The 27,879-nt window shown below is 39.1% G+C and overlaps 1 protein-coding gene across 1 annotated transcript; it reads left to right on the forward strand.

The window, feature by feature from the left end:
* Positions 1-638: 638 nt before the first annotated feature.
* On the forward strand, positions 639-27,349 carry preb (prolactin regulatory element binding). Its single transcript, XM_076737444.1, has 10 exons — positions 639-821; positions 3,959-4,145; positions 5,919-6,117; positions 9,470-9,723; positions 20,967-21,047; positions 21,146-21,273; positions 21,391-21,564; positions 25,316-25,388; positions 25,487-25,646; positions 26,312-27,349. The coding sequence occupies exons 2-10, from the start codon at positions 4,011-4,013 to the stop codon at positions 26,404-26,406; spliced, it is 1,299 nt and encodes a 432-aa protein (XP_076593559.1). The 5' UTR covers positions 639-821; positions 3,959-4,010; the 3' UTR covers positions 26,407-27,349.
* The last annotated feature ends 530 nt before the right edge of the window (positions 27,350-27,879 follow it).

The following is a 27,879-nucleotide window of genomic DNA, read 5'->3' on the forward strand; positions in this document are numbered from 1 at the left end:
TATCTTTTTATGACCATGTCAATTTGTCAAGGCTGTGAAATTGAATAGCGCGGCGAGGTAAAACTTTTAATTCACATAAATGGTATGCTTTGGGCTCTGGAAAAATCCTGACTTTCAAACTTTTTCCCATATGCTCAAAAAGCCTTTTTAACATATATAACTATACTTCAATTTTCCTTTATTACTCCCGTGAGGGGAAATTCAAAATTATAATTCTATAATTACTTTTTCACAAAGGAGTGGCCGTGAAGCTTCCTCTTACTTACTGCAATTTGTTCGGGTGTGATGGCAATGTAAAATGGTGTTGTGTTACTAGATTTCAGATAGAGACAAAGAGGTTCTCAGTGAGAATAGTAATTCACTGTCACTCCTGCCAGTGAGAGGGGAGGGAGAGACTGCTGCCAGAAGAACTGTTGACTGAGCATACAGCATGCATGAGAGCAAATTACATTAGAAGACATTTGTGTGTATTTCTCACTTTCCCCCGATAGTCTGAATAACTACCTATTCATTGTGCTGCTCTCCCATCTGTCCGAGGTTTTAAGAAAGAAAAAAAAAAGAAAGAAAAGAAAATAAGGAAAGAAGAAAAAAAAAAAAAATCTTATGATGACGCCATAACGCACAGGAGCGTAACTGACGCTCTCCACGCTGCTGACGTGTAGGTAGGGAAGTGGCCGTCGAGCTGTCTTTAGCCGCTACCTCTTTGCTTCTCATCTTCATCATAAGCCTTTGCCATTATTAACCTACTATGAATTCATCTAATGTACCTCTTACATATCTGATAAAATAACAACGGGAGCGGAACAGGGCCGAGTGGACAGGTAGGGGACTTCTAATTAAATCAACGGCAAGAGTAGTTGCAGCTCAACGATATTGACATTGCTGTTGATACATTCACGTTAGCTTCACTTAGCGACCGCAATATAACATTGGCATTTACTTACGTTACTGCTGAAAACAGAAAGGGTTTTTAGTTATACCTGTCACCATTTGTACTAAGTCCATGACGGTGGTAATATGGCTTATTCCGTCAGCTGCTACATGTCAGTGTTCGTCCATAAACGGAAATGCAGGCGACTTCGATGACTAGCGTTAAGTTAACGCTAATGTTACATTCATAAAGCACTGGATAAGAAAGAGGACAAAACTTGACAATCTGCTGCATCCACTACGATGACATAAGCCAAGACTGACTCCGTAATCAGTTTAAGACAGTTTATTGTGGTTAAATTGAAGCCATTGTTAAACCAATTCGGTTCTTAACTCTGTCTCCCGACTAATTTTGTCTCCAAGAGTGGTAGCTAGCAGTGGTACATCCGGTGACAGGCTCAGTTTCCAGCTGCTGTTTGAGGCAGCCATCGCTGCAGAGGAGATGTCGAGGACATGCTGCAGTCACTGTAGCTGTTTGTGGCCATCTGTATCGTGACCTGACCAAGTTTTACTGTCCTTTGTCAGTCGCCATTGTTGGACTTGCTAGAATTAGTAGGTCCATGATGGGATTTTTTTTTATATTAATTTATTTTTCCTTCAGTAATCTCTCAATTTTTCTAAAGGTTAGGTTTTTCTAAAGGAACTGTTTGGTGTTCATTACCGATTTTTTTAAGCAAGGCGTCCCTACTGTGAATGACTGAACGGACGACAGGTTTGTCTGATTGCACGGCGGGAAAGACAGGGCAGCAGAGACGCAGCAGTCTTAGACTTTAGTTTATTTATCCCAATTTGGGAAATTCTTTTTGTTGCAGCCAAAGGTTAAACATACACATAAACATAAAACATATACAATAAAGAAATAAAGAAGAATAAGGATGAGAGTAAAGCTAAGAGAAAAGAGTGTTCTTAAAAAATATACTATATTTAAAGTCTGTTTGGGAGCACTTGCTGCAGTTATCTCTTGATTTAACCCTATTCCTTTTTTTTTTTTTTTTTTTTTTTTTTAAATTTTTATTAATTGTTGAGTGGTTGCTATTTTTAGGATAAGAAAGATTACCATTATATTTCAAGGCTCTATCTGCAGTCTGTGGTTATTAGACAGTTCTACCTTAGTGGCAGTGCTTCTCTGGCACACCTGTACAAATCCACATTTATTACAATACAGTTATACTACAGTTATTCTAAAAGTCAGTCAAATAAAGTGAAACACTACTGTGATTACTTGTCACTGAAATTTGTCACATTAGTGTGTCTGTATAAATACTATCCCTTCAGTTTCTCAAGCTTCATATTAATTTTTTTCCCTGACCCTGATCAGCACAATTCTAGCAGGTCCAGCGCCACAGCCTGCAACACCATCTACAGGTACATTGGCTGCAGAGTGCAGAATGACAGAGCATGAAAAGCTTTGTGCCTTGCAGCTGTTATGAGGAGTATTTGCAGTTGGGATGAAGCACAAACTTTGTGTTACAAGACAATAAAGACAAGCGCAAGTAAAGAAATTGGTTGTCATCAGTGACTGCAGTCTTTCTTTCCAGTTGCATATAAAATTGCCACTTCAAGCTGCTGTTGCTGCTATTTGAATTTGCTGTCTCTCCATGAGATAGCCTCATGCTTAGATATTTCTAATGCGCTTGTCTCTCACAAAACTAGGTACAGTGATTCACTGCACAAACACTTGATTTACTTTACTTTGAAGGTAATCAATTATCATCGGGGTTGTGCTGAAAACAGTCCTACCTTCATGAAGTCTCTCTCTCTTTTACCAAAGTCTCTGATCTTAATTAGCTTGATAGTTCTACAGCTTGTTCACAGTCATCATTAGGAAAGGCTAGGTGATGCAAATTTAAGACTTTGTCCTAACAATTGGCAGGCATGTGCCCTAAGTAGCTGTTAGCACTCTGAAAATTAGAATGATTGATGCCCACGAATCAGGGCAGAGCTAAACAAGAAATCAGATTGTTTTCAGGTAGTTGTTTCCTCAGTCTGGAATCTAATTAAGAAGTATCAGTTAACAGGAATGGTGGAGGTCAAGCTGAGGTCTAGAAGGTCAACAAGGCTTTCTGTGAAAATTGCTCGTAGGATTACTAGAAAGGGATATGAAACCCTCCCATTCAGTGTAGACATTCAGGAAGATTTAGCAGACTCTAAAATGGTGGTGCACTGATCTACTGTGTAGTGACACCTGCATAATTATGACCTTCATGGAAGAGTTTTCATAAGAAAACCCTTCCTGCGTCCTCACTTCAAAATTCAGCAACAGAAGTTTGCAAAAGGAACATCTAAACAAGCCCAATGCATTTTGAAAGGAGGATAGAACTTTTTGGATGCAATGAACAAAATTATCTTTGGAGAAAAAAGGGTGCCCAGTTTCATGAAATAAACACCTCTCCAACTGTCAAGCACAGGGATGGATCACTCATGGTTTGGGCTTGTGTTGCAGCCAGTGGCATGAGAATCATTTCACTGGTAGAGGGAAGAATAGATTCAATTAAATACCAGAAAATTCTATAAATAGTTGAAAATGTAAAGAGAATGACTTCTACAACATGGTAATGATCCTAAACACACCTCAGAATCCACAAAGGACTACCTCAAGAAACTCAGGCTTAAGGTTTTGCAGCGGCCAGGAAAAATTACATTCCATCTTAAAAACAAACACTACTTGGGTCCAGCTCAGGTGTCTTTTATTTAACACGATTGTGTGACAGTCATTGTTGATAATAATAATCTGATGATGTTTTTTTTTTTTAAATCAATTAAGTGGTTAAATGCCCATCACTCTTTCCCAGAGCCCAATGTGACTTCTTCAGATGTCTTATTTTTTCTGACCAACAGCCCAAAACACAAACATACTCAATTTACAATGATAGAAAACAGACAACAGCAGCAAATTCTCACATTGAGGAAGCTGCAATGCAACATCTCTAAACATACCTGTTCCAGGTGTGTTGCATCCTTATTGCACCCCAAGCAGTTGGAGGACAGAGGATGTCACACATAAACTAACACTCTGTGTTTTCCACAGGTTTTGTTGAATGCAGTGGTTTTATGAAGAAGTGTAAGTGACTTGCACAACAATGGGGAAGAGGAGGATGCCAGATCTGTACAGAGCCCCTTTTCCTTTATACTCCGTTAAAGTTGACCCTAAAACAGGGCTTGTGATCACAGCAGGAGGTGGAGGGGCTTCAAAAACAGGCATAAAGAATGCTGTGGTAAGTACTTAGGATCAAAACAACACATTCGGTATTTGGTTGTGCTGTGTGCATGTGGTTGTGTTGTGTGTATTAAGTTGTATAAGTTGTACTATGTGTATTTGGTGCTGACCAATAAGTCATATTTTCATCATTATCACAAAATGAACATGTGCAGTAAATACAGCCCAAAAGACTGCGTGAAACGGCATGAATAAGAAAAAATATTTATTATTTACAGTGGGTCAGAAATTAACACTGCCCAAGCACAAAATGTGCCGTTTAGCGAGTTAATCTCGCCTATCCACCTCACTACCAGGTAAATGTTTGTACCAAAATAATCATGTTCAAGGAGCATGCTGCTTCTGCCCTCTGCTTTGTCAGAGCTTCACACACACACACACACACACACACACACACACACACACACAGAGGGACAGGGACAAGGACAAGGACAGGGACTTGGTAGTGCATTGCAGGGCACCTCATAAACTGTGAAATCTTCAAATGGCCGTGAAGGTTGTTTAAAATGAGAAAATTGCTATTTCTTTTTAAATTTTTCTTTTTTTGAAAATTCTCTAACAAATTCTGTGGTGGCCATTCAGTTGTACAGCATACCCCCTTCCTGCTGAAATAGAACTCTAACCTTAGATTACTATTATCAGCATTATTTTTACTATACTGTGCTTTTTTAAAATCTTTAAATTATTGTTGCTTTACTTTTTACTATTAGGTTTATGTCAACTTCACAGTAGTTTGTAACTTCTTTTTTTTCTTTTTATGTATTTCATCCTTATTTCTAATTTTACATTGTGCGATTAGTACTGCAACAAAGCAATTTCCCTGAGATCAGTAAAGTTTTCTGAATCAGAATGAATATCCAATTGTTATCAGGAGATTCATTTATATTGTTTACAATGGGTAAGTACCAAGTGCCTGCTAATAATAAGTAAGTGCTAATTTTCAGCTTGTTTTACTCCAGTATTTTTTAATATTGACAAACTAAAATCAGAACAATGTACCATTCAGTTGTACAAAGACATATTTTAAATATTAGGAGAAAAAAAAGGTGTTATCAGCACATTCCACAATCTTCTTGTGCAACAGGTCCCTGTTCCCAGTACCCCTGTGACCATTTTCAAGTTGTAAAACAACTTGAAAATGCAGCATTGTTGAAAAATTTAAATCACACTGAATATGCATATATTTTGTCTGGCAAAAATATGCTTGGCCTGTGGATTTTTTTCATCTAACAATCCCCATCGCTGATGAGGTAAAAAGTGAATTTTGGACATGTGCATTCACACTCAGCATGTGAACATTTGACCCATCAGATGGAGCCTTCTGATGTATTGTGCAGGCCTGATTGGTTGTTTTATGTGTATTCAGTTGCATTCTGGTTGTGTGTATGTAGTTGTGTGCATTCAGGCCTACTGTTGTATTTGGTTGTGTTGTGTACATTCACATGTGTGTATTCAGTTGTGTTTTGTGTATGTGGTTATGTATATTTAATCGTGTTGTGTTTTTAGTTGGGTTGCTTATGTTTGCAGCATTTATTTCGACATCCTATGCCTATATTGTCAGATTGTCAGTCAAACTCAAAGTCAGTTGTAGCGCATTGAGTTTTCAGAGCCATCAGAGCCAGTAATACAATTACTGTATATTTGTATACTGCAAAAGTAATACTCAACTCGATCATGTTTAGTCTGAGTGTATGAATGGAAATCTGTATTACACACATTATGGTAGTGTGTTAACCAGCAGCAGTAGCAGACTTTTGCTTGTGTGTTTCAGCACTTCCTGGATCTACAGCTGGTTGGAGAACACCACTACAGTGCCAGTCTACTTCACTCTCACGATACTGGCACACGTGCCACCATGAACATGGCTGTAGCTAATGATGTGCTTGCTGCAGGACAGGATGGGACCTGCTGTGTGATGAAGTTTAAACACTGCACACAGAAAGAAGGAGGCAAAGCTGCTCCTAAAGATGGTGAGTGTTATTGCTACAATCTGAAACATACCCACTATCTTGCAACCCTGATTCCAAAAATGTGTCGATGCTGTAAAACATAAATAAAACCAAATAAGCTAATGCTTTTTTTTTTTAACATATGCTTGATTGAAAACAGTAAAAAGACGATATATTTCATGTGTTACCTCATCAGCATCATTGATTTTTGTAAACATATGCTTGTCTTTCAAAAAAGTTTGGACAGAGACAACAAAAAACTTGAAAAGTTGCAGAATCCTCAAAAAACACCTGTTTGGATCATTCCACAAGTTCATTGGTAACAGGCGATACTATCATGATTGGATATGAAATGAGCATCCCCCCATTCTTCATAGGCAAAAAATGGGGCATGCTTCACCACTTCGTGAAACACGACTGCGTAATGGATTTTACGACATGTGCTCGGGAACACGTTGGAAAACTGTTGTCAGTAAACACATTTCATTTGCAAATTATTGTATTCTGTTTTTATTTACATTTTATATGGCATCCCTACTTTTTTTTAAATCAGGGTTGTAAAAAGGATATCAAAAATATGCAATGTTTGTTGCACTTATTTAATTTGTGGCTAATTCATTTGTTGATTGCAAGTACTGTGAGTGCATCTTTACTTGCCCATAATAGAATCTTTTTATTACCAGTTTTGAATGAGTTAAGTTAATATTTACCCATAGTGATGGTTGAAGGGAGAAGTTATCTCTCTTGATATTTATAAAAATGTGTTTTCACTTTGAGGCAGCAGTAAGGACAGTCAGCATCTCACAGGGCTTTCAGAGATCAACCAGCTGAAGGAAAAAATTCTTTGAGAAAAAAAAAGATGCTTGAAAATACACCATGGGCCTGTATCACAAAGCTTGTCCCGCTCATTCCGATTCTCTTGGGGTTTCCAAATACCACTGAGCCTTAAATCAGTGATCCTGGATAACTGGTTATACAAAGCTGGTTAGCAATTGGTTTAGGTTTTACAAGTTATGAGTAGGACATGCTCAGTTTCAGCTGAATCATGTGCAACAACATGAGAGTCATTATTATCTAAAATGACATCAAATTAAACGATTGTGGGAAAACAAGATTATTACACTCGCAAAACGTAAAATTCAGTGAGGTAAAGCATATGCAATATACTCATGCAACCTGAACAGAATAAGAAACCGTCAAAGCTGTAATAATAATGTCCAAATACTAAAAGTAAGACTTGATTAAAATTACACATTTATGTACATTTAAGTTAAATAATTTTTTAAGTGACTTCAGACACTAGTAGTGCTGTATCAAGTACTGCATGATGAAGGTGTATTTTCTTTTATATTTCTTTCGACATCTGTCATTGTACTACTGAAATATTTTATCACAGCTCAGTGGAAAGCAAGCAGGTGAAATGAAGAGGGAATGTAAAAAAATCAAAATGACTACAGAAGTTTTTGGTTATCAGATCAGGGAATATTCTTAAAGCTGTTGTTAGCTATTTTATTGAGATGCCTGTTAGTGAAATGTTCTGAGTGAGTTTAACCTCACATTGGCAAGTAATCATGCATTATGTATGTCTAGGGCTTTTATTGTGAAAGGTAGAAAAATGGAAAGAGTGAATCTGTAATGTGCTTGGCAGTGTCGGAAGCAGTAAAGATTTATGCTGTCTTGGTTCTCACTACACAGCCTCCAGTTATTATTTTCCTCAGTATGGCTACACTGTAAACCCATTACACAGAAAAATACACCTGTATGCCTTCTCAGTTTTCTGTTCTTCACTGAACTAAGACTAACTTAACTGCCTTGTTGTTGTTACTCAAAACACACTTCATTCAAGCTTGACAGAAACAAATTAAACTCACCTAAACTGCTTTGCTAAGTCTTTCCACTGTTCCATCACCAACTCTGGTTAGGTCAAAATAAGCCCTTAATTTTTTACCGAGTTGAGGTCACTGTTTAGAGTCTGTTGTCACACTGCAGCCCTCGTTTGTTCTCCAGAGGCAGACAAATTGACAAAACAAAATGACAGATCCCCCCTCCCACACCAACCCTATTATCAGACATGCATAATATGTCAGTATTGCGCATCTCCTTCCGAAACTCAATTTAAACCACAGTGCACTAAATTTCAGATTTGTAGAAATCTGATGAAAATGTTCCATTAGTACTATTTTAGGATAAGGGCTTCCCTAGCCTCTAAATGTGTAATAGTCCATTTTACAACAGATATATAATGATTTTAGCATGGACTGTAAGCAAACACTAGACATCAGCCTTATATATACTATACAAGTGTATCTCAAAAATTGAAAAGATCAATATTTTTTACAATACATGTAAACTAAAATGTTTTGAGCATTTGTTTATTTTAATTTTGATATAGCCTACAGCTCAGAAAAATAGAATAAAACATATCTCAAACTATTAGAATATTTCATTTCAAGTTTGAGTAAATCACTATTTCTTTGCTATGAATGCCCTGAAACAAGGTCAGTACACACTACCGCAATCATGGGGAAGACTACTGACTTGACAGTTGTCCAGAAGATACTCATTGACATTCCATTGGTGAAAGGGCTGACTGTTCACAGAGTGCTGTATCAAAGAATATACATGGAAAGTTCAGTGGAAGGGTGAAGTGTGGTCAGAAAAGGTGCACAAGCAACAGGGATGATCGCTGCCTTTGGAAGATTGTCAAGCAAAGCCGATTCAAGAATGTGGGGGAGCTTCACAAAGAGAGGACTGAAGCTGGAGTCAGTGCATTGAGAGCCACCACCCACAGACATGTCCTTGAAATGGGCTACAAGGGTTGCATTGTTAGTGTCAAGCCACACCTGAACGAGAGACCGAAAAAAAAGGAAATTTTACATTTCATTTGGAAATCAATGTCCCAGAGTCTGGAGGAAGAGTGGCGAGGCACAGAATCCAAGTTGCCTGAAGTCCAGTGTGAAATGTCCATAGTCAGTGATGATTTGTGGTGCTTTGTCATCTGCTGGTGTTGGTCCACTGTGTCCAAAGTCAACTCAGCCTTCTTCCAGGAGATATGGAGATGCTGATTTTCTTTCCCAGCAGGACTTGGCACCTGCCCACGGTACCAGAACTACTTAGAACTGCCCATGGTATTACTGTGCTATGAAATATTCTAATATTTTGAGATACTGGATTTTTGATTTTCATGAATTGTAAGCCATAATAATCAAAATTAAAACAAAAAAGGCTTGAAATATTTCAGTTCTATGTTCAGTAAATCTAAATTATTTAAAAGTGCACATCTAAACCTATATCTTAGTTCATAACCCCCCACCCCTGTGTTTCCCATTCAGATGTCTTTGTCATCCAGTAAAAATTTGTGTCATGTGTGCAGTACGGAACAGTGTGCAGCAGGGTGATGCCAGGCGAAGAGCTGGGAAAGGAGACAAAGGTGGACAGGATGGAGTCGCAGCATCTGGAGATATATCTGTCATGAAAGATGAGACAGCCCACATTTCTGTGATTGGTCTGGCTGAAGTGCAGTCAGATCTGAACCCTCAGGACCCTCTCCAGAAGGTGGTCAGGTTCAGTCCTGACCTGAGCCTTCTGCTGACAGGAGGCACAGATGGACACATCCGAGTTTGGGAGGTAAACACTGTCTAGTAGTTATTTTCACTTGATGAGGATTAGACCAGCCATGCATGTAAGACTTTAATTTGATCCATTTGGGAGGTGAGGTAACTGCTTTTGAACTTAAGTATGGATGTAAAGTGAAAATCAATATGTGATAGCTAGCTGGTGGAAATGCCTCTTATTGTGGAGTCCTGCTTTCTTATCATTGTTAAATTCAATTCCATTCCATTTATGTAGCACCAAATCAAACAGAAGTTGTCTCAGGACACTTTCCATGTAGATCTGGTACAGACCATACCCTTTATCTACAGTGACCCAACAATTCCCTCATAAGCAAGCACTTGGCCACAGTGGTGGGGAAAAACTTCCTTTTAACAGGCAGAAACCTCAGGCAGAACCAGGCTGTGGGTGGTGATAGCTAAAGGCTCTGGCTCCCATTCTGCTTTTGGAGACTTAGGAACAATACGTAATCCTGCATTTTGGGAATGCAGTTTTCCAGTGGGGTAATAGGGTACTATGAGCTCTTAAAGATAAGATGGTGCCTGACAATTTAGGGCTTTGTAATTAAGGAGAAGGATTTTAACTTCTTTTTAACAGGCAGAAATCTCAAGCAGAACCATGCTCTGAGTGGATAGTCATCTGACTTGACTGGTTGTGTTATACAGTGCATTTGGAAAGTATTCACACCCCTTGACTTTGCCTTTTTCCAAAATGGATTAAATTCCTTTTTTGTCTCATCAGTCTGCACACAATACCCCAAGTATTCCCACCCTTCACTCAGTACTTTGTTGAGGCACCCTCGGCAGTGTTTACAGCCTCAAGTCTTCTTGGGTATGATGCTACAAGCTTGGCACACCTGTATTCGGGGTATTTCTCCCATTCTTCTCTGAAGATCCTCTCAAGCTCTGTAAAGTTAGATGGGGAGCGTCGCTGCACAGCTATTTTCAGGTCTTTCCAGAGATGTTCAAGGACAGTCACAGACTTGTCTTGGGGCCACTCTTTCATTGTCTTGGTTGTGTGCTTAGGATTGTTGTCCTGTTGGAAGGTAAACCTTCAGCCCAGTCTGAGGTCCTGAGCACTCCAGGGCAGGTTTTCATGCTGGAGCTCTGTCAGAGTGACCATCGCGTTCTTGGTCACCTTCCTGACCAAGGCCCTTCTCCCCCATTTGCTCAGTTTGGCCAGGAGGCCAGCTCTAGGAAGAGTCCTGGTGGTTCCAAACTTCTTCCATTTATGAATGATGGAGACCACTCTGCTCTTCGGGACCTTCAATGCTGCAGAAATTTTTTTTGTATCCTTCCCCAGATCTGTGCCTCGATACCATCCTGTCAAGGAGGTCTACAGACAGTTCCTTGGCTTCATGGCTTAGTTTCTGCTCCAACATGCACTGTCAACAGTGGGACCTTATATAGACAGGTGTGTGCCTTTCCAAATCATGTCCAATCAATTGAATTTACTACAGGTGGACCCCAATCAAGTTGTAAAAAATATCTCAAGAATGATCAGTGGAAACAGGATGCACCTGAGCTCAATTTTGAGTGTCATAGTATAGAGTGTGAGTACTTATGTACATGCGATATTTCAGTTTTTTATTTTTAATAAACTTGCAAAAATTTCTAAAAGACCATTTTCACTTTCATTATGGGGTATTGTGTGTAGATCGATGAGGCAAAAAATGAATTGAATCCATTTTGGAAAAGGCTGTAACATAAAAAAATGTGGCAAAAGTGAAGGGGTGTGAATACTCAATGGGATTCAGGTCTGGAGATTGGGCTGGCCAAGATCTGGTGGTCCTTCATCCACACCTTGATTGATCTAGCTGTGTGACATGGAGCATTGTCCTGCTGAAAAAAACAGTCTTCAGAGTTGGGGAACATTGTCAGAGCAGAAGGAAGCAAGTTTTCTTCCAGGATAACCTTGTATGTGGCTTGATTCATGCGTCGTTCGCAAAGATGAATCTGCCGGGTTCCATCCTTGCTGAATCACCCCCAGATCATCACCGATCCTCCACCAAATTTCACAGAGGGTGCAAGACACTGTGGCTTTTAAGCCTCTCCAGGTCTCCCTCTAACCATTAGACGATGGTGTGTGTGGCAAAGCTGAAAATTGGACTCATCAGAGAAGATGACCTTACTCCAGTCCTCTGTGGTCCAATCCTTATGGTTTTGTACAAACCTCAGCCTGGCTCTTCTTTGCTTCTCATTGATTTTGAAATACTTTATTCATTTTCAGAACAGAACATCAAGGTACATAACAACCCAAACAATTACCCTCTCCTTCTCACCCCACTCCCCCAAAGCAGGTTGGAAAAAGGAAAAAAAAAAAAACAGTTAGAAACAGACAACAGACAGACAGTTTGTATGGCCATCCACAACTGTAATAAAACTATACTTTTAAAAATTCAGACAAATAAATATTCAAACATAATCAGGACATTGAGGTGTCATGAGGGCCCTCTCCGCTATGTGATATGATCAAGAAATGGTTGCCATATCTGATGGAATCTGTCTGACGACCCTGACAACTCAAATCAAATTTTTTCAATAAATAAGGTATTTGAGAGCTCTGTGAGCTACGCTTCCAAACTTGGAGATACATCTTTGTTCCAGACTTGAAGAATGATTTTCTTAGCAATAACCATCCCATACTGTATTGACAGAGCCTTCCAGCGTCTAAGAGTCTCGAGCTGGTGAGACCAGCCAAGGATGTCTGTCTCTTTGTCTGGAGGGAGATCATATCCATAAACCTCAGAGTAGAAGTGGAAAACTTCACGCCAAAATCAATGAAGTTTGTTGCAAAACCAGAACATATGTGCCAGTGTACCATCAAACTGCTTACATTTTACACATAGTGGTGAAGTGGATGAAAAGAACGAATGCAGTTTAACACATCAATAATGGAGTCTATGTATAACCTTATATTGAATTAGCTGGTGTCTAGAGTTAATTGAACACGTGTGTATGTTAGAAAGACATTTACACCATGCATCTTCTGAGATGGTGGTACCTATTTCCTTCTCCCAGTACTCTCTCAGATGTTGTGTACTTGGAGCGGTTTGAGCTGCAAACATATTTACAAACATGGACACCAGCTTTTTGGTCTCAGGTTCCTTTGCTAGAAGAGAGTAGACTTCGTCTGGGGAGTTATAAGTTTCAAATTTTGAAATGTTTGCTCTAGTATAGTTCCTGACTTGCAAGTACCTGAAAAAGTGAGATGGTTGTAAATCAAATTTGCCTTTAAGTTGGTCAAATGATGTGGAAACATTGTCAAGATACAAGTCTTTCACAGTCAACAGGCCTTTCCCTTTGCAAAAGAGAAAACAGGGTCTGACTGAGAGTGATGAAATGCATGATTGTGACAAATGCGGGCAAAAGTGTTTGGTAATTACCAAAATCATTTTTTATGTTTCTGTAATGGTTAATACACCAATATGTAGAAGCTCTTGAACTGAAATGATATTTTTAATGCTAAAATATAATTATTATTGTTATCCATGAATTTTCAAATTTACTGATTTACAAAAAAAAATGAAAAAATAGTAAAGCACATTATTATTTCTTGATTAATATGTCAAATGTTATGCTTGATTAATTTCTGACTTCTCAGAGAAGCCCAGTGAGCCGGCTCAAATTTGGGTATAAAACGGTAAATTCATTTTGAAATTCCTCATTCCTGTTCAAAATGGTAAAATGTTGAGAGCTCACTGAAAATGAATGAGTCCGCATTAAAGCACTTCATGATGCTGGATGGTCATGATGAGACATGATGAGACAAATAGGGAAAGACATAAAACGTTCTCTCAGAGTGGTCAAGTATGCTTTGGAGTCAATTGCCGAGACTGGTGCTTACAAAATGCACCAAGGAAGAGGCAGGAAACGAAAGTTAACTGAAGCAGATGTCAGACACCTCAAGATTTTAAGTACTAGAGACAGAAAGAAGACCACTGCTGATCTTCAGGCAGAGATGAATGCTTCTAGATCAGAGTCTGAGATAGTCTTCAGAATGACCATAAGCAGATGACTGACGGAATAAGGCTTAAAGGGAAGAATAGCTGCTAAAAAGCCATTATTGAGGCCTGCAAACATCCAGAAACGCCTCAGATTTGCCAGGGAGCACAAACACTGGACTGTTGATGACTGGAAGAAGGTACTTCGGACGGACGAGTATTTTTGAACTCGTGTTTATGTTCGCAGAAAAGCTGGAGAACATTGTGATGCCAGATGCATTGCACCCACAGTGAAACACGGTGGAGATTCCATTATGGTATGGGGTTCCATTTGTGGAAACGGAGTGGGCAAATTAGTGAAAATTGACGGTATCATGAACAAGACTGTCTACCACAACATCTTTTTGCATCATGGAATCCTTTCTGGACTGAATCTGATTGGGTGTGGGTTCATACACCAACAAGACAATGACCCCAAGCATACTTCAAAGCTGTGCAGTGACTATTTGACCAAGAAAAAAGAATGTGAAGTACTGGAACTGATGAACTGGCCAAGTCAAAGTCCGGATTTGAATCCTATTAAATTTGAGGATTTAGTAGATTCAAAGATTGATCGCACAAAAGTTTCATCTAAAGCCAGTCTGTGGGAGCAGCTAGAAACTATTTGGAACTCGATAACACAAGAGACTGTCGAAAAGTACATAAAAACAATGCTGGCAAGAATGCAAGCTGTTATCAAGGCCAAAGGAGGCCATACAAAATGTTATGTTTTTTGGTTATTATGTGTGAAAAAGGACTAGTCATTTCAGTTGATTTGCCAAATACACTGAACAAAAATATAAATGCAACACTTTTGTTTTTGCTCCCATGAGCTGAACTCAAAGATCTAAAACATTTTCTATATACACAAAAAGAGCCATTTCTCTCAAATATTGTTCACAAATCTGTCTAAATCTGTGTTAGTGAGCACTTCTCTTTTGCCGAGATAATCCGTCCCACCTCACAGGTGTGGCATATGAAGATGTTGATTAGACAGCATGAATATTGCATAGGTGTGCCTTAGGCTGGCACTCCTTGAGCGGCCCTCTAAATCATTTACTTTGGCTTTCAGAAGTTTATTTTGTGCATACAGGTCATCATAACTTTTTTCCAGCTCAGCCAGGCGTCCGTCAAACTCTCTGTGCCATTCTTCCAGGTTCATAATGCAAAATGTGTTGGAGGCGACTGCATTTTTAACCCCAGCGAGAGTTGTCTCCAAGTTGTCAAACCTCGCGTTCGTAAAGTTTTCCATCCATCTAATGATCCCCAGGATGGGCGATGAGGAGTCATCCTCCTCCGGTGCATTTCCCTGGGCATGTTCGGGGCTGGCCGAGCCAGGTGAGCGAGTGTTAGCAGGCTCGGTCGGCGAATTGTCTTCGATCTCTGAAGGAGATTGACCATAGGGTTGACCATTCTTTGAGGTTTTATAAACAAATTTCACTGTCAAAAAGTGCAAAAAAGGAGTGTTATGAAGATCAAGATCAAGATCAATATTCCTTTATTTGTCCCGCAAGGGGAAATTCCAGAATACAGCAGCATCAGTAAAGATTAATATAAGAAGTGCATGCAAACTAGAAACAAAAACAGTATATACAAAAGAGTGAGGATTTTAAATAAAAATAAAAAGAAAGAAATTGTAAAAAAAAATTGTAAGAAATTGTAAATAGTGTTTACAGACTGTTATGTACATGTTTTTTATTGCACAGCTTATTGTCCAGACTATTGCATTGATTACTTGGAGTAGCTTTTATTGTACAGTCTGACAGCTGCAGGAAGGAATGACCTGCGATACCGCTCTTTCATACACTTCGGATGTAGCATCCTGTCACTGATGGAGCTCCTCAGTGCAGTGAGTGTGTTTTGGAGGGGGTGGTAGTCATTGTCTGTCATGGAGGACAGCTTGGCTGTCATCCCCCCCCCCCACAGCACTGTTTTTGCCATCCAGCTAGTCCTATTGCAAGAGGATAGTGATGACCACAGTAGTGGTTTTTATACTTTTCCTTGTTAGATAAGATTTGGTTCAGGTGATCACCTAGTCAGAAATACTTTATTGATCCCCAAGGGGAAATTGTTTTTGTTACACTCATTCTATTTAATGAGTACCTCATTAAGTAGAATGAGTGTGCTTGTATTGGAATTCAGCAGATACTGGAATGGAATGGCTGTCATACATGTAGAGATGCTGATTTCCAAAAAATTTTCAGTGGTCTCTTAATTTTTCCAGAACTGTATATACATATTAGTAACAGAGTGTAAATGTACATAATACAACACTATGGATCTAATAATAATGGAAATATTACTAAGAGTAATAGCTGTTGCAGTGAATGTCAGGCAGGTCCGTGGCCGGAGACATAGCTATAATCTACAATCTAGGCTCAACCACTATCCATGGAACCCTGCAAGATGAGAAAGCACAAAGACTTTGGGGAAGACGCTAAGCCAGTAACATGCCTTAGCTGGAGAGAAAAACAAAGGAGCTTGGTGTTTCAGCAGTCCCCCAACAGGCTAATGCGTGGACTAGTTTTTCTTCATTGTTTTGAGACAAGATGTACCTGATGACAGATAAATTACTCTGGAAAAGCTGCATAAAGAGCCATAACAAATGAATGCAACTGATTTTTCTTGTATTTAATGTTTAATGTTGTTAACAGATAAAAATGGTTTTATAAGCTGTGTTAGTTCCAGGTTCAAGTATCTGGCTTAGAATAGTGTGCGTCAGAGAGCAACAAACTCAGCATTTTAATATATGATGACTTTATGCACTCTTTGGGCATGTTTGGTTTTTCTCTGAAGGAAATTATTTTTTGGCTGTTGTTGGCCAGTGGAAAAATGTTTTCATTTGAAATTACTATGGAAAGCTGCAGATAAAGCCATAAGAAATGAATGCAACTGATTTTTCATTTATTTAATGATTGCAGTTTTTGCTTGTTGCTTGAACACCCAGCAAAGGTTTTCACAACAACCAAAAATGAAAAGTACTGTAACAGAATTACTGTAAGGTTACCAATTACATCAACTCAATACTGTGCATTACAGTACTATACAGTACAGTACAGTACATGCAGTAAAGAGAAAATAAAACAAAAATAACCCTTACCCTAATAATGCTTACTCGATCTATGTTGATGAATACTTGCCTATCTGTAAGTATTTGTTGCCGTAGCTGGTGGAGACGGATTGCATTGTTTGTTTGTTTGCAAGTTCCTGCTGTTGGGTGAACAGGTGTTGCTGTCCACCCCCAGAGGGTCTTCCAGCCATTCTGTAGGAAAATGCAACCACAACTTGTTATTGGTTTGGTTATTTTTGACAGTAATGTATATACTGTACTTTACTGTATATACCATACACAGTACTGAAACATCTCAATATAATCGCTGCATGTTTCATAAAACTTTATTGTATTTACAGCACTGTACCGTATACTGTACACAGTACTGTAACATCTCAGTGGTGCAGTATTATGTGCTATACTGTACTGTAAGTTTCACAGAACTGCCACTTTTTGTTGCAAAAGGACCATTAGCCAACTATTGCTTAGCTGAGGCCTATTTGTGGCTGATTGGTGTTTAATTTTGTAAGTAAATATTTTCAGGTGTGTGTCTAAGTATTTCCAATTACCCAACGTGTTTTGTATTTTGAATGGATGTGTTTTCCCAATGGTTCCCTGAGATTTTATTTATGAACAAAGTGTCTTTTGTATGAAATAGTGTGTAGTGTGCAGGAGCAAGTGTGTTGCAGAATTGCAGCTAAAGTGCAAAGCAGCACTTTTCTTTCGGGTATGGTTACACTGTGTTTAAGGTAAAGTAACAAAAACTTCAAGTTTTGTTACTTTGGTCTAAGCATGTGTCAGTAATGTTTAAGCAATGGGCAAAAACTGTAATGTTGTTTTATAGGCAATAACTTATAGGCTGTGTTAGTTCCAGGTTCAATATGCGCAATAAGGTCATTTCAATCAGTTTTCAATAAACAACAATGAACCAGTCAGGCCCTTGACTTGGAACAATTTTTTTGTTTGTTTTTTCTGTGCAACACCCCTGCCTTACACTGGCACTAACCCCGATAAGGATGATAAGGTGATAAATCCATTAGTCAATCCACATGAAATTAGTGACACTTTTATAATGAATTAAAGGTCCAGAAAACAACTATTCTTATTTTCATGTGATTATACATAAATGAAAACATAAGTGAATGTCACATTTATGCCAATAGGTTCCCCTAAATCATACACACTGGACCTTTAAAGTAATAAAAGTAATATTAGGTTGTTGTAGTTTTTCAAATGTATAATATTTCTGAAATCTCTACTTTTGTGGAAATGTCTGTTTGCTTCTGTAGGATGGAAGCCTTTAGGGGACGGTATTGAAATGATAAACTTGAAATTTCACAATAGTATCATAATTTTCCACATATGTATGTGTTATTTGACTGAAAATGCAAATGCAAATTGGATTATTGCATTTTCATTTTCATACATCGTTGCATGAGCATTCTATGACCATTTACAAATGAAAATGGAAAAGGTGTTTGACATTTAATTTTCAAAGTTATACCCTGCTGTATTGATATGCTAATTCAATTTTCCAAAATGAAAATGCAGCATGGACAGTGTAACCTAATTTTCCATTTATGCGACCAATATTTACATCACAGTATCACAGTTAATATGAAAATGCAATGAAAACGGCATTTGACATTTCATTCACAAAGACTGGTGGACAACATTCAAATGCACAGAAAGAAAAAACAGTGCCTTCAGTCTATTGCATATTTTTCATGATGCCTGCAAGATTTACCAAGGATAAATACAAATGATGTACACAGATTTCTCAACGAACTTTCACCTGTACCCTAGCTTGATGTCTGTAAATGTATTGTTTTTCTTCATAGAGGTAAACTAGATTAAATGACAGATGACGGCCTTTTAAGATGCAAGAACCTTACAATCAGATTTAGCTTACACTGATAACCAGTGAAGAGAGGCCAAAATGGCTGTTATATGATCAAATTCTTTTAGTTTTTGCTAAGATTCTAGCTGCAGCATTCCGAGCAAGCTAAAGACTTCTAATAGCACCACTCGGAAGACCACAGAAAAGGGTATAACAATAATAGAGTCTAGAAGATACGAATGCATGGATTATGGTTTCAGCATCACGCAATGATAGAATAGGTCCTATTTTAGCAATATCACTAAGATGAAAAAAATGTCTTTGTAATAAGAAAATATTAGAGCCATCAATCCTAACATTCCAATCCTCAAACAAATGACCATATTTGGCTTGTAGGAACTGTTTTAGTACACGTAGCTGTGTATCATCAGCACAGGAATGAATATTAACACTGTTTACAACTGATGTCACCAAGCATATATATAGAGAGAGCCAAGGACTGATTCTTGGGGTACACCAAACGTTACATATGAAAACTCAGAGATTGTATTATTGTAACTTAAATGTGGAGTTCTATTTGATAAATGTGAAAGAACCCATGAAAGCACTGTGTTCTGGATCCCAATATGCAGTGACATACAAAGTTTGGGCCCTCTTGATCAAAATTTCTCTTTCTCTACTAGTGAAATGTTCCTCGTACCACTGACTGCAATACAAGCCCAAAGCAAAGGGGTGTTCTTCTCATGAAATTGTGCTCCTTTTTTTCTCCTAACCTTTGTTCATTGCAGCCAGAAAGCTCTATTTTAACCTGGTCAGTCCACAGGACTTGTTTCCAAAATTTATCAGGCTTATAACTTCTAATGCTGAATTTAGTAGTGATGACACAGGAAGGGTTTTCTTCTGACGACTCTTTCATGAAGGTCATAATTGTGCAGGTATAGATCAGTGTACCACCACTCTAGAATCTGCTTAATCTTCCTGAAAATCTTTGTAGTCAAACATGGGTTTTAATTTGCCTTTCTAGCAATCCTTGGAGCAGTTATCTCTTAAACTTTTCCTGGTCTTCTAGTCTTTGATTGAAAATTTGAAGACTTTGAAAATGAAATGTCAAATTCTGTTTTCATTTCCAAATTGTTAAAAAGAAATCAATTTAATTTTCATTGTGACTTAAATATTGCTTGCACAAATAAAATAATAAAATTCAGGTTACATTGTTTATATTGCATTTCAGTTTTGTAATTTGAACAAACATTTGAATATTGTCCACTGTACAGCAGGGTATGACTTTTAAATTTAAATGTTAAACAGTTTTTCCATTTTCATTTTAATATGAATGTCCATGCGAGTATATGAAAATAAGGATGCAAATGGGATTATTGCATTTTAATTTTTCTAAAATGAAAAATGCAATAAGTATTCAATAGCGCTATTGTGGAATTACATTTTCATTTTCAACTTTACACTACCATTTTAATTTAACAGTTACCATTTTAGAGTCCCCAGCTTCTATTGCTGTAGCTCATCCACTTCAAGGTTAGAGGTAAAGTGGATCAGCTCGCGGTTGGCTGTCCAGAGAAGCTCTTTTGCACACTAATCAGCTATTAAATGTAAATTTTTGGCCTTTTATTATTTTAGAAAATGTCTGTCACCAACAATGATGCAGTGTTTCAAGGAAAGGATATTATTGTTTTGTTTTGTTTTGTTTTGTATTGTTTTGTTTTGTTCTTTGGTCTTATTTTCATAGTTTTGGCTGTCCGTCCTATTTATTAAATAGTGTTCAGGGGGCACAATTACTATGTTAGACACAGTTTTACAATAAATGCACAGGGTGACCCTGTAAGCCCCTTGACAGTTTTAAACAAGTCCACTTTGAAATGAAAATGATGGTGTAGACTAAATGTATTAGATAAACATTTGTAACTCTGCATTACCTTTTGCAGACTGACTGACCTCTTGGTTCAGCTGACACAATGAAACTTGATTGCTTGACTAGACTAATTTCATGGAGATTTTGGGTGTGTTCACTTTCAAAGTAATTTAGTTAATAACTGAGTGAAAGTGGGTTTTTTTTTTGGGTTTTTTTTTGGGGGGGGGGGTTGGATTATACTGTCAACAAGTTGCTACTGTATTGCTGTTGCTTAATTCCAGGTATCAGACATGTAATTGTTCAATAAAACATTATTAACCAATGTTATCATAACCAATTAATTATGATGAATTATGAGGAAACTGCAAAAATATACAGATTACCTATTTTGTTCATTCTATTTTTTTAAGTTGTTGTTTAGCTTAACAGCAGGTGCATATAATAAACTTTTCACTGGACTGGACCAATGCACTGATGTCTTGACTTCATGTTCTGTCTGTTCCTGTCTCTTCTGCAGTTTCCATCCCTGAAGAAGAAGTTTGACTTCAAAGCACATGAAGGGGAGATTGAAGACTTGGATATGAGTCAAGGGAACAAGGTCAAACATTGATACCTCTTGGTGTGTCTATTAAATGTAAATAATTACAGTATTATTCATTTGTAATGATCGGTATGTTGTGTTGTGTTCTCATGCAGCACCTAGTGACTGTTGGCCGGGACTTTGCCTGCAGTGTATGGAGTGGCAGCCAATTGGCTATGGGTCTTCAATGGCTTGAAACCATGCCTCAAATACCTGAGAAGACTTATCGATATATGGCTTGCAGGTTAAAAAAAAATCCAAAAATACAAGTGTATTCTATCAAAGATCGTTCCAGCTGTTGCCATATCCATTTGGATGATGTGACAGTGACTATACATGGTTGTATATTCATGTATTTCAGGTTTGGAAAGGTAGAAGATCAAAAAGACGCCCTTAGGCTTTATACAGTCCAGATCCCCCATAAACGAGACAGAAAACCTCCTCCTTGCCACCTCACAAAATGGGACGGCAAGAGCTTCCTGCCCATGCTGACAGCTCCCTGCGGTACTGAGGTCATCTCCAGTCTTGCTGTTAGGTAACTAATAAGTTCACGTTATAACACATTACCTACGGGTGCTAAGAGACTAACCTTGCAATTATAATTACAATTAGTCATCTGGCAGACGCTTTTATCCAAAGCAATATACATATGAATTCACACACTGATGGCACAGCATCAGGAACAGTTTTGGGGTTCAGTATCTTGCCCAAGGATACTTCACCATGTGGACTGCCAAGGCCAGGGATCGAACAGACCTCCTGATAGGTGGACGTCCACTCGACTTTCTGAGACACACCCTTGATGAATGTTGGGTTTAGTCAGGACTGTCTCAGGGCCCAGGCTCAGTCAGGATACTTGACTGCAGTCTGACTGCATCTCATCTAGCCTGTTAGCCTTGCCTCTTTGCCTAACAGCTGGTCCACTGTGCTCCTTTTTTTGTACTGCACAGTTTTTACTTGGATGCCACCTCGCTCTGTATTGAGTGAACATGGCAGCAGGTATCTGCATTTACAATTGGGCAACTAAAAAGAGAGTGCTGTGTATCATTTAAAACTTTTCTGATACTGGTGTCAGAACAAGTTTTGGCTGAATAGCATTAAAGTGTGACCAACCCTATAAACCAAGATGGCGCTGCCGACGGCTGCCTCGGTGTGTTGGTACGCGTTGGTTTGTTTTTCTTTGTTTTGTGTTTTAACTCTGTTTTTTTGCGATGGTACCCGGAGCTCTTTCACCAGAGAAGAGCTCATGAACATCAGGGTAACAACACCGAGGATTTATTTCCTAATTTTCTGCTTCCAACATTGGACATTTTGGACATCCTGTTCAAAGGTGCGCTCACCTTTGCTCACGCAGCGAAATGCCAGAGGAGAGGAAAACGGGCCCGTGTGCTCATGTCTTTGCCAGAGTGGACTACGCACAGCGTTACCGGGAATATTTCTCTCTAACGTGCATCCACTGCCCAACAAACTGGAGGAATTGCAACTGCTGTTGGGTAAAAACAGGGACTTTTCTTCATCTGCGGTTTTATGCTTCTCGGAGACGTGGCTGGGTGGATTAATGCCGGACTCTGCGCTGCAGCTGGCAGGTTTCCAACTCTATTGCGCGGACAAAGACATGGAACTTTCCGGCAAAACTAAAGGTGGAGGAATCTGTTTCTACATGAACAGTGATTGGTGCAACGACGTGACAGTGATCCAGCAGCACTGTTCTCCTGACCTGGAATCTTTCACCATTAACTGTAAGCCTTTTTAATCACCCTGTGAGTTTGCTTCATCCATTCTGGTCGGCATTTACATCCCACCGCAGGCCAACGTGCAGTACACACAGTGCATGCTTGCCGACCAGATACTGTGTGTGGAGCAGACCAACCCGAACTCTTTAGTTATTGTCCTTGGTAACTTTAACAAAGGTAACCTCACTCACGAACTCCCTAAATACAGACAGTTTATTAAATTCCCGACCAGAGAGGAGAATATTCTGGATCACTGTTACACCACAGTCAGGGATGCTTATCAAGCCATCCCCCGTGCTGCACTGGGCCACTCTGACCACGTCATGGTCCACCTGATTCATGCGTACAGGCAGAAACTAAAGCTCTGCAAACCTGTAGTGAGGACATCAAGGAAGTGGACCAGTGAGGCTGTGAAGGATCTCCAGGCATGTTTGGACTCTACTGACTGAGATGTGTTCAAGACTGCTACCAACAGTCTGGATGAGTACAGGGAGGCTGTGACGTCCTACATCAGCTTCTGTGAGGACTGCTGTGTTCCATTACGCACCAGGTTGAGTTACAACGATGACAAACCCTGGTTCACAGCCCACCTCAGACAGCTAAGGTTGGCAAAGGAAGAGGCCTTCAGGAGTGGGGACAAAGACAGATTCAAAGAGGTGAAGTTTAGCAAGGCGGTGAAAGAGGCTAAACGACTGTACTCTGAGAAGCTCCAACACCAGTTCTCAGCTAACGACTCTGCGTCTGTCTGGAAAGGGGTCAGGCAGATCACCAACTACAAGCCTAAAACCCCCACTCCATCAACGACTGACGCCTAGCCAACGACCTGAACGAATTCTACTGCCACTTTGAAAGACAAAGGGACCGTTCAGCAGCCATCCCCCACGACACCTCCCAACAGGTCCAGCTCCAGTCACCTCCACCAATGCCCACCTTAAAGGTCCCCCCCCACCCACCCCAGTGACAACTCTTTCCATCCATGAGAGGGACATCAACAAACTCTTCAGGAGACAGAACCCCCGGAAAGCAGCTGGACCGGATTCTGTCTCCCCATCCTCCTTGAAGCACTGTGCTGATCAGCTGTCTCCAGTGTTCACAGATATTTTTAACACCTCACCGGAGACATGTCACGTGCCAGCTTGCTTCAAGTCTTCAACCATCATCCCTGTTCCCAAGAAGCCAAGGACCACAGGACTTAACAACTTCAGACCCGTTGCCCTGACCTCTGTGGTCATGAAGTCCTTTGAGCGTCTTGTGCTCTTACACCTCAAGGACATCACTGACCCTCTCCTGGACCCCCTGCAGATGCTGTCAACTTCGCCCACTTCATCCTCCAGCACCTGGATTCCACAGGAACCCGTTTGTGGATTTCAGCTCTGCTTTAACACCATCATCCCAACTCTGCTTCAGGAGAAGCTCTCCCAGCTGAGCGTGCCTGAAGTTTGTGGACGACACCACCCTCATCGGACTTACCTGTGATGGTGACGAGTCCGCCTACTGGTGGGAGGTTGACCATCTGGTGAGGAGTCCCCACCAGTCAGTTAGAACTCATCCTGTTGCAGGATCGCTGACACTTATGTGCATGTGCTGTGCTGACATGGGTGTGCGCAATTTAGACTCAACTACAGGACTCAAAATGTAATGACACGTCCATGTATGTATAACAGTTTTATTTCAGACTGCACCAGATGCTCCACTGCGTTTGAGTTTTAGAAATGATTGGGAAAATTCACTTATGTGGACGCTACTGCACTGCTTGATCAATAAAAGAGCTAAGCTACTGAAAAGCTGTCTGATTCAGAATACAGTGACATCAATATAGTTAAACTAGTAAAGCTGCTTCTTGTACTGCCCAACAGTGGGTGAAAGTCCTCTTTACAAATAGCTGTCGTTGTGTATTAAGTCTCGAAAAAGCAGAATTTTTGTTGTATATTTTGGAAAACAAAAGACTGTACAATGGTTCAACTAGACTGACAGTTGATAGGGCTGAAAGAGTTGCTTTGTTGCTTTAGGAAAGCTAATTTTAGCTAATTTTAAAACTTAAAAATAGAAATAAAAGGTTAGTCAAGGGGTACTACTATTGAAGTTTACACCTGGTCTACCCTATCTCATCTAACCACTGAGTAGACTGAAGAGGGCCCAAAGAAAGATTGTTCCCAAAATATTTAGAGCCCAATTGCAAGCACCATTGTGGTTCAGTAAGGATCTAGGGTCAGTGATGCATTTCTGGAGTGGAAAATAAATTAAAAATCAAAGGGTATTTTGGGGGAAAGGATTGGAACAGTATTCTGCCCAGTACAGCACTGTGGGAACATCAAGTAATTTTAAGTTCTAATCATTTCATTTTTTTTCTTTTTGTGCAAAAACCATTTCCAATGTAAATAATACATTTGGTGTCTGAATTGTACTGTTTCTGTCTGTGTTAAAATAGCCGTAATTGAAGGAAACAAGAAAAACATCAATATGACAGGTGACAGGTTTGAAAGGACTTTTTAGAATAAAACCATCAAATTTCCTGCAGCATTAAGATGATGACTTTAACCTCCTCTTTGACAGTGACTCTGGAACATTTCTTGGCCTTGGAACCGTTACAGGATCAGTGGCTATCTACATCACTTTCTCCTTACAGGTAAAGACCGTGTCAACACACATCTCAAACCAACAGATACATAAATCAGCCAAGCCTCAATGTGTATGATAACTTGGTCTTACTTTTTGTATGTGTAGAAGCTGTATTATGTACAGGAGTCCCATGGCATTGTTGTGACAGACCTGGCCTTCCTGCCTGACTCACTGAGAGGCAAAAATATCAAAGGGAATAATGAAACAGCCATGTTGAGTGTAGCTGTGGACAGCCGCTGCCAAGTACATGCTTTCCCCAACCGACGTAAGTTCTGCATCGCCGTCCAATGAACTGACTAAAGCTGCTGAGTCATTTGATGTCGTTTTACAACCGTGATTCCAAAAAAGTTGGGAAGCTGTGTAAAACGTTAATAAAGCAGAATGCATCATTTCCAAATGAACTGTGTTTACCAACAACCGTTTTTCCATGTCTTCCCGAGCCCATGTAGTAAAACCCCTTTATACAATTGTGTTTTACAAAGTGGTGAATCTTGCCCCGTGCTCACTTATGAATAACTTTTCAAAGATGCCCCTTTGATATCCAGCGATGATACTATCACAAGTTATTTGATTAACCTTTTTAACTGTGGAAAACAAAATTCAGAATAAATTTACTGTATATTTACAAAAATCAATGAAGTTGATGGGGTAAAACATCAAATGCATTGATTTTGTACTATTCTTAACGAAATATATGTCAAATTATCACATTCTGTTTTATGAATGTTTTACACAGCGTCACAACTTTTTCTAGGGTATATATCTCCAACTGGTGTTTATAGAAAAGATGTGTCATTTAAAGGTGGAATGAGAATGAAACATTGAGCAGCAGGAAAATTGAGACAAATAATTAGCAGTATTCCAGCCATGTATCAAAACTTCAGACCTTCTCACCTTCTCTTTTGTCCTATTCTTTTGCATTTGCTTTAGGATCCTTTCCTGTCTGGCTAGTGCTGTTCTTCTGTGGCCTCATGGGGATAGGAGTCCTCCTCCTCCTACAGTACCTCTTTCCTGGCTTTATTTAAATCATACAAGTCTTGTCACGGGCTAGGATTGATGGAGATTGGACACATCTCCACCTGACTTACTTTGCCACAGTCAACATTAGCAATCCTCAGTCTAACATCCAATCCTTTTCCCACTGTTGCACCATAGCAAGGCTCTTCCAGCGCTGATGCTAAACAGTTTTTATGGCACCATGACATTGTCCCCCCTCTATTCATACTCAGGGTTGTTCCTCTCAGACCTGTAAACCCAGAGGAATCAAACCAGGTCACGCTGAGATTTTGCTTTGATCTCTATCAATTATTCTCAATCTTTTTTGGATTCATGCTGAGGGGCTCAGGTTGATGAATGTTTAAAGGATGGGATCCTTTTATTGACATATTTAAGGAACAATGTAAAATATATATATATATATACGGCACATAGTGTGTCAAATTTTGTTTTGGGTTTATACATCAACACTTTAAATATTCTCTTTTTTTTAATGTGTTTTTCTATTTCATCCCTTTGTGGGCAGCAGAGACCAGACAATTTACCATCCTCTGATAAATGGCTGCAAGTGAAGATAAAATGTTAAGCATGTTAAAACTTCCATTAGTCTCAGTACAGTGACATTTTTTAAACTCAAATATACAGCTACATGTTTTGACATTACAGGGTTGTCCAGTGTTACATATTTCAACACAAAGTTACGTCATCTTCCACAAATGGAAAATCATGTGAAATTATTACAAGAAAACAGACATGGGAAATATGATTGAAATTACATAAGCATATAAGAAACATGGAGTCTGTGTCTCATATTGAAGACATGATATTGAATTTTATTTTTAACATTCTGACTGCAAATAAGATGCCCAGCAGATATTCAAAAAAGTGACATTTCTTTTTAAATGATGCCCATAATATTGTAACAAATTTGGTGAAGTGATAAAATAAATAAAAATGAATAAATAGGTAACTAAAAACACACTTTTGGCTATTTTATACTTCATGATCCTGACAGTCTATGGTCTGTAAACTTACTGTGTGTGTGTGTGTGTGTGTGTGTGTGTGTGTGTGTGTGTACATACACAACCCTGTTTCCAAGAAAGTTAAGATGCCGCGTAATACATAAATAGAAACAGAATGTGGTGATTTGCAAAACAATGAAACCCCATATTCAACTGAAAATAGCAAAAGACAACATATCAAATCTTGAAACTGAGAAATTTCATTGTTTTTTGAAAATTACATCCTCATTTAGAGTTAGATGTCAGCAATACATATAAAAAAAAGTTCGGACAGTGGCAACAAAGGACTGGAAAAGCAAAATGCTGCAAGAAAACACCTGGTGGAACATCTCACAATGAATTAGGCTAAGTAGCAACTGGTTAGTAACATGATTGGATATAAAAACAGCATCACAGAGGCTGAGTCTGTCTGAAGTAAAGATGTGGAAGGGTTCACCACTCTTTGACAGACTACGCTGGCAAATTGTGCAACAATTTTAT

The sequence above is a fragment of the Chaetodon auriga genome, chromosome 8, assembly GCF_051107435.1.
Source record: "Chaetodon auriga isolate fChaAug3 chromosome 8, fChaAug3.hap1, whole genome shotgun sequence".
Lineage (NCBI taxonomy): Eukaryota > Metazoa > Chordata > Actinopteri > Chaetodontiformes > Chaetodontidae > Chaetodon > Chaetodon auriga.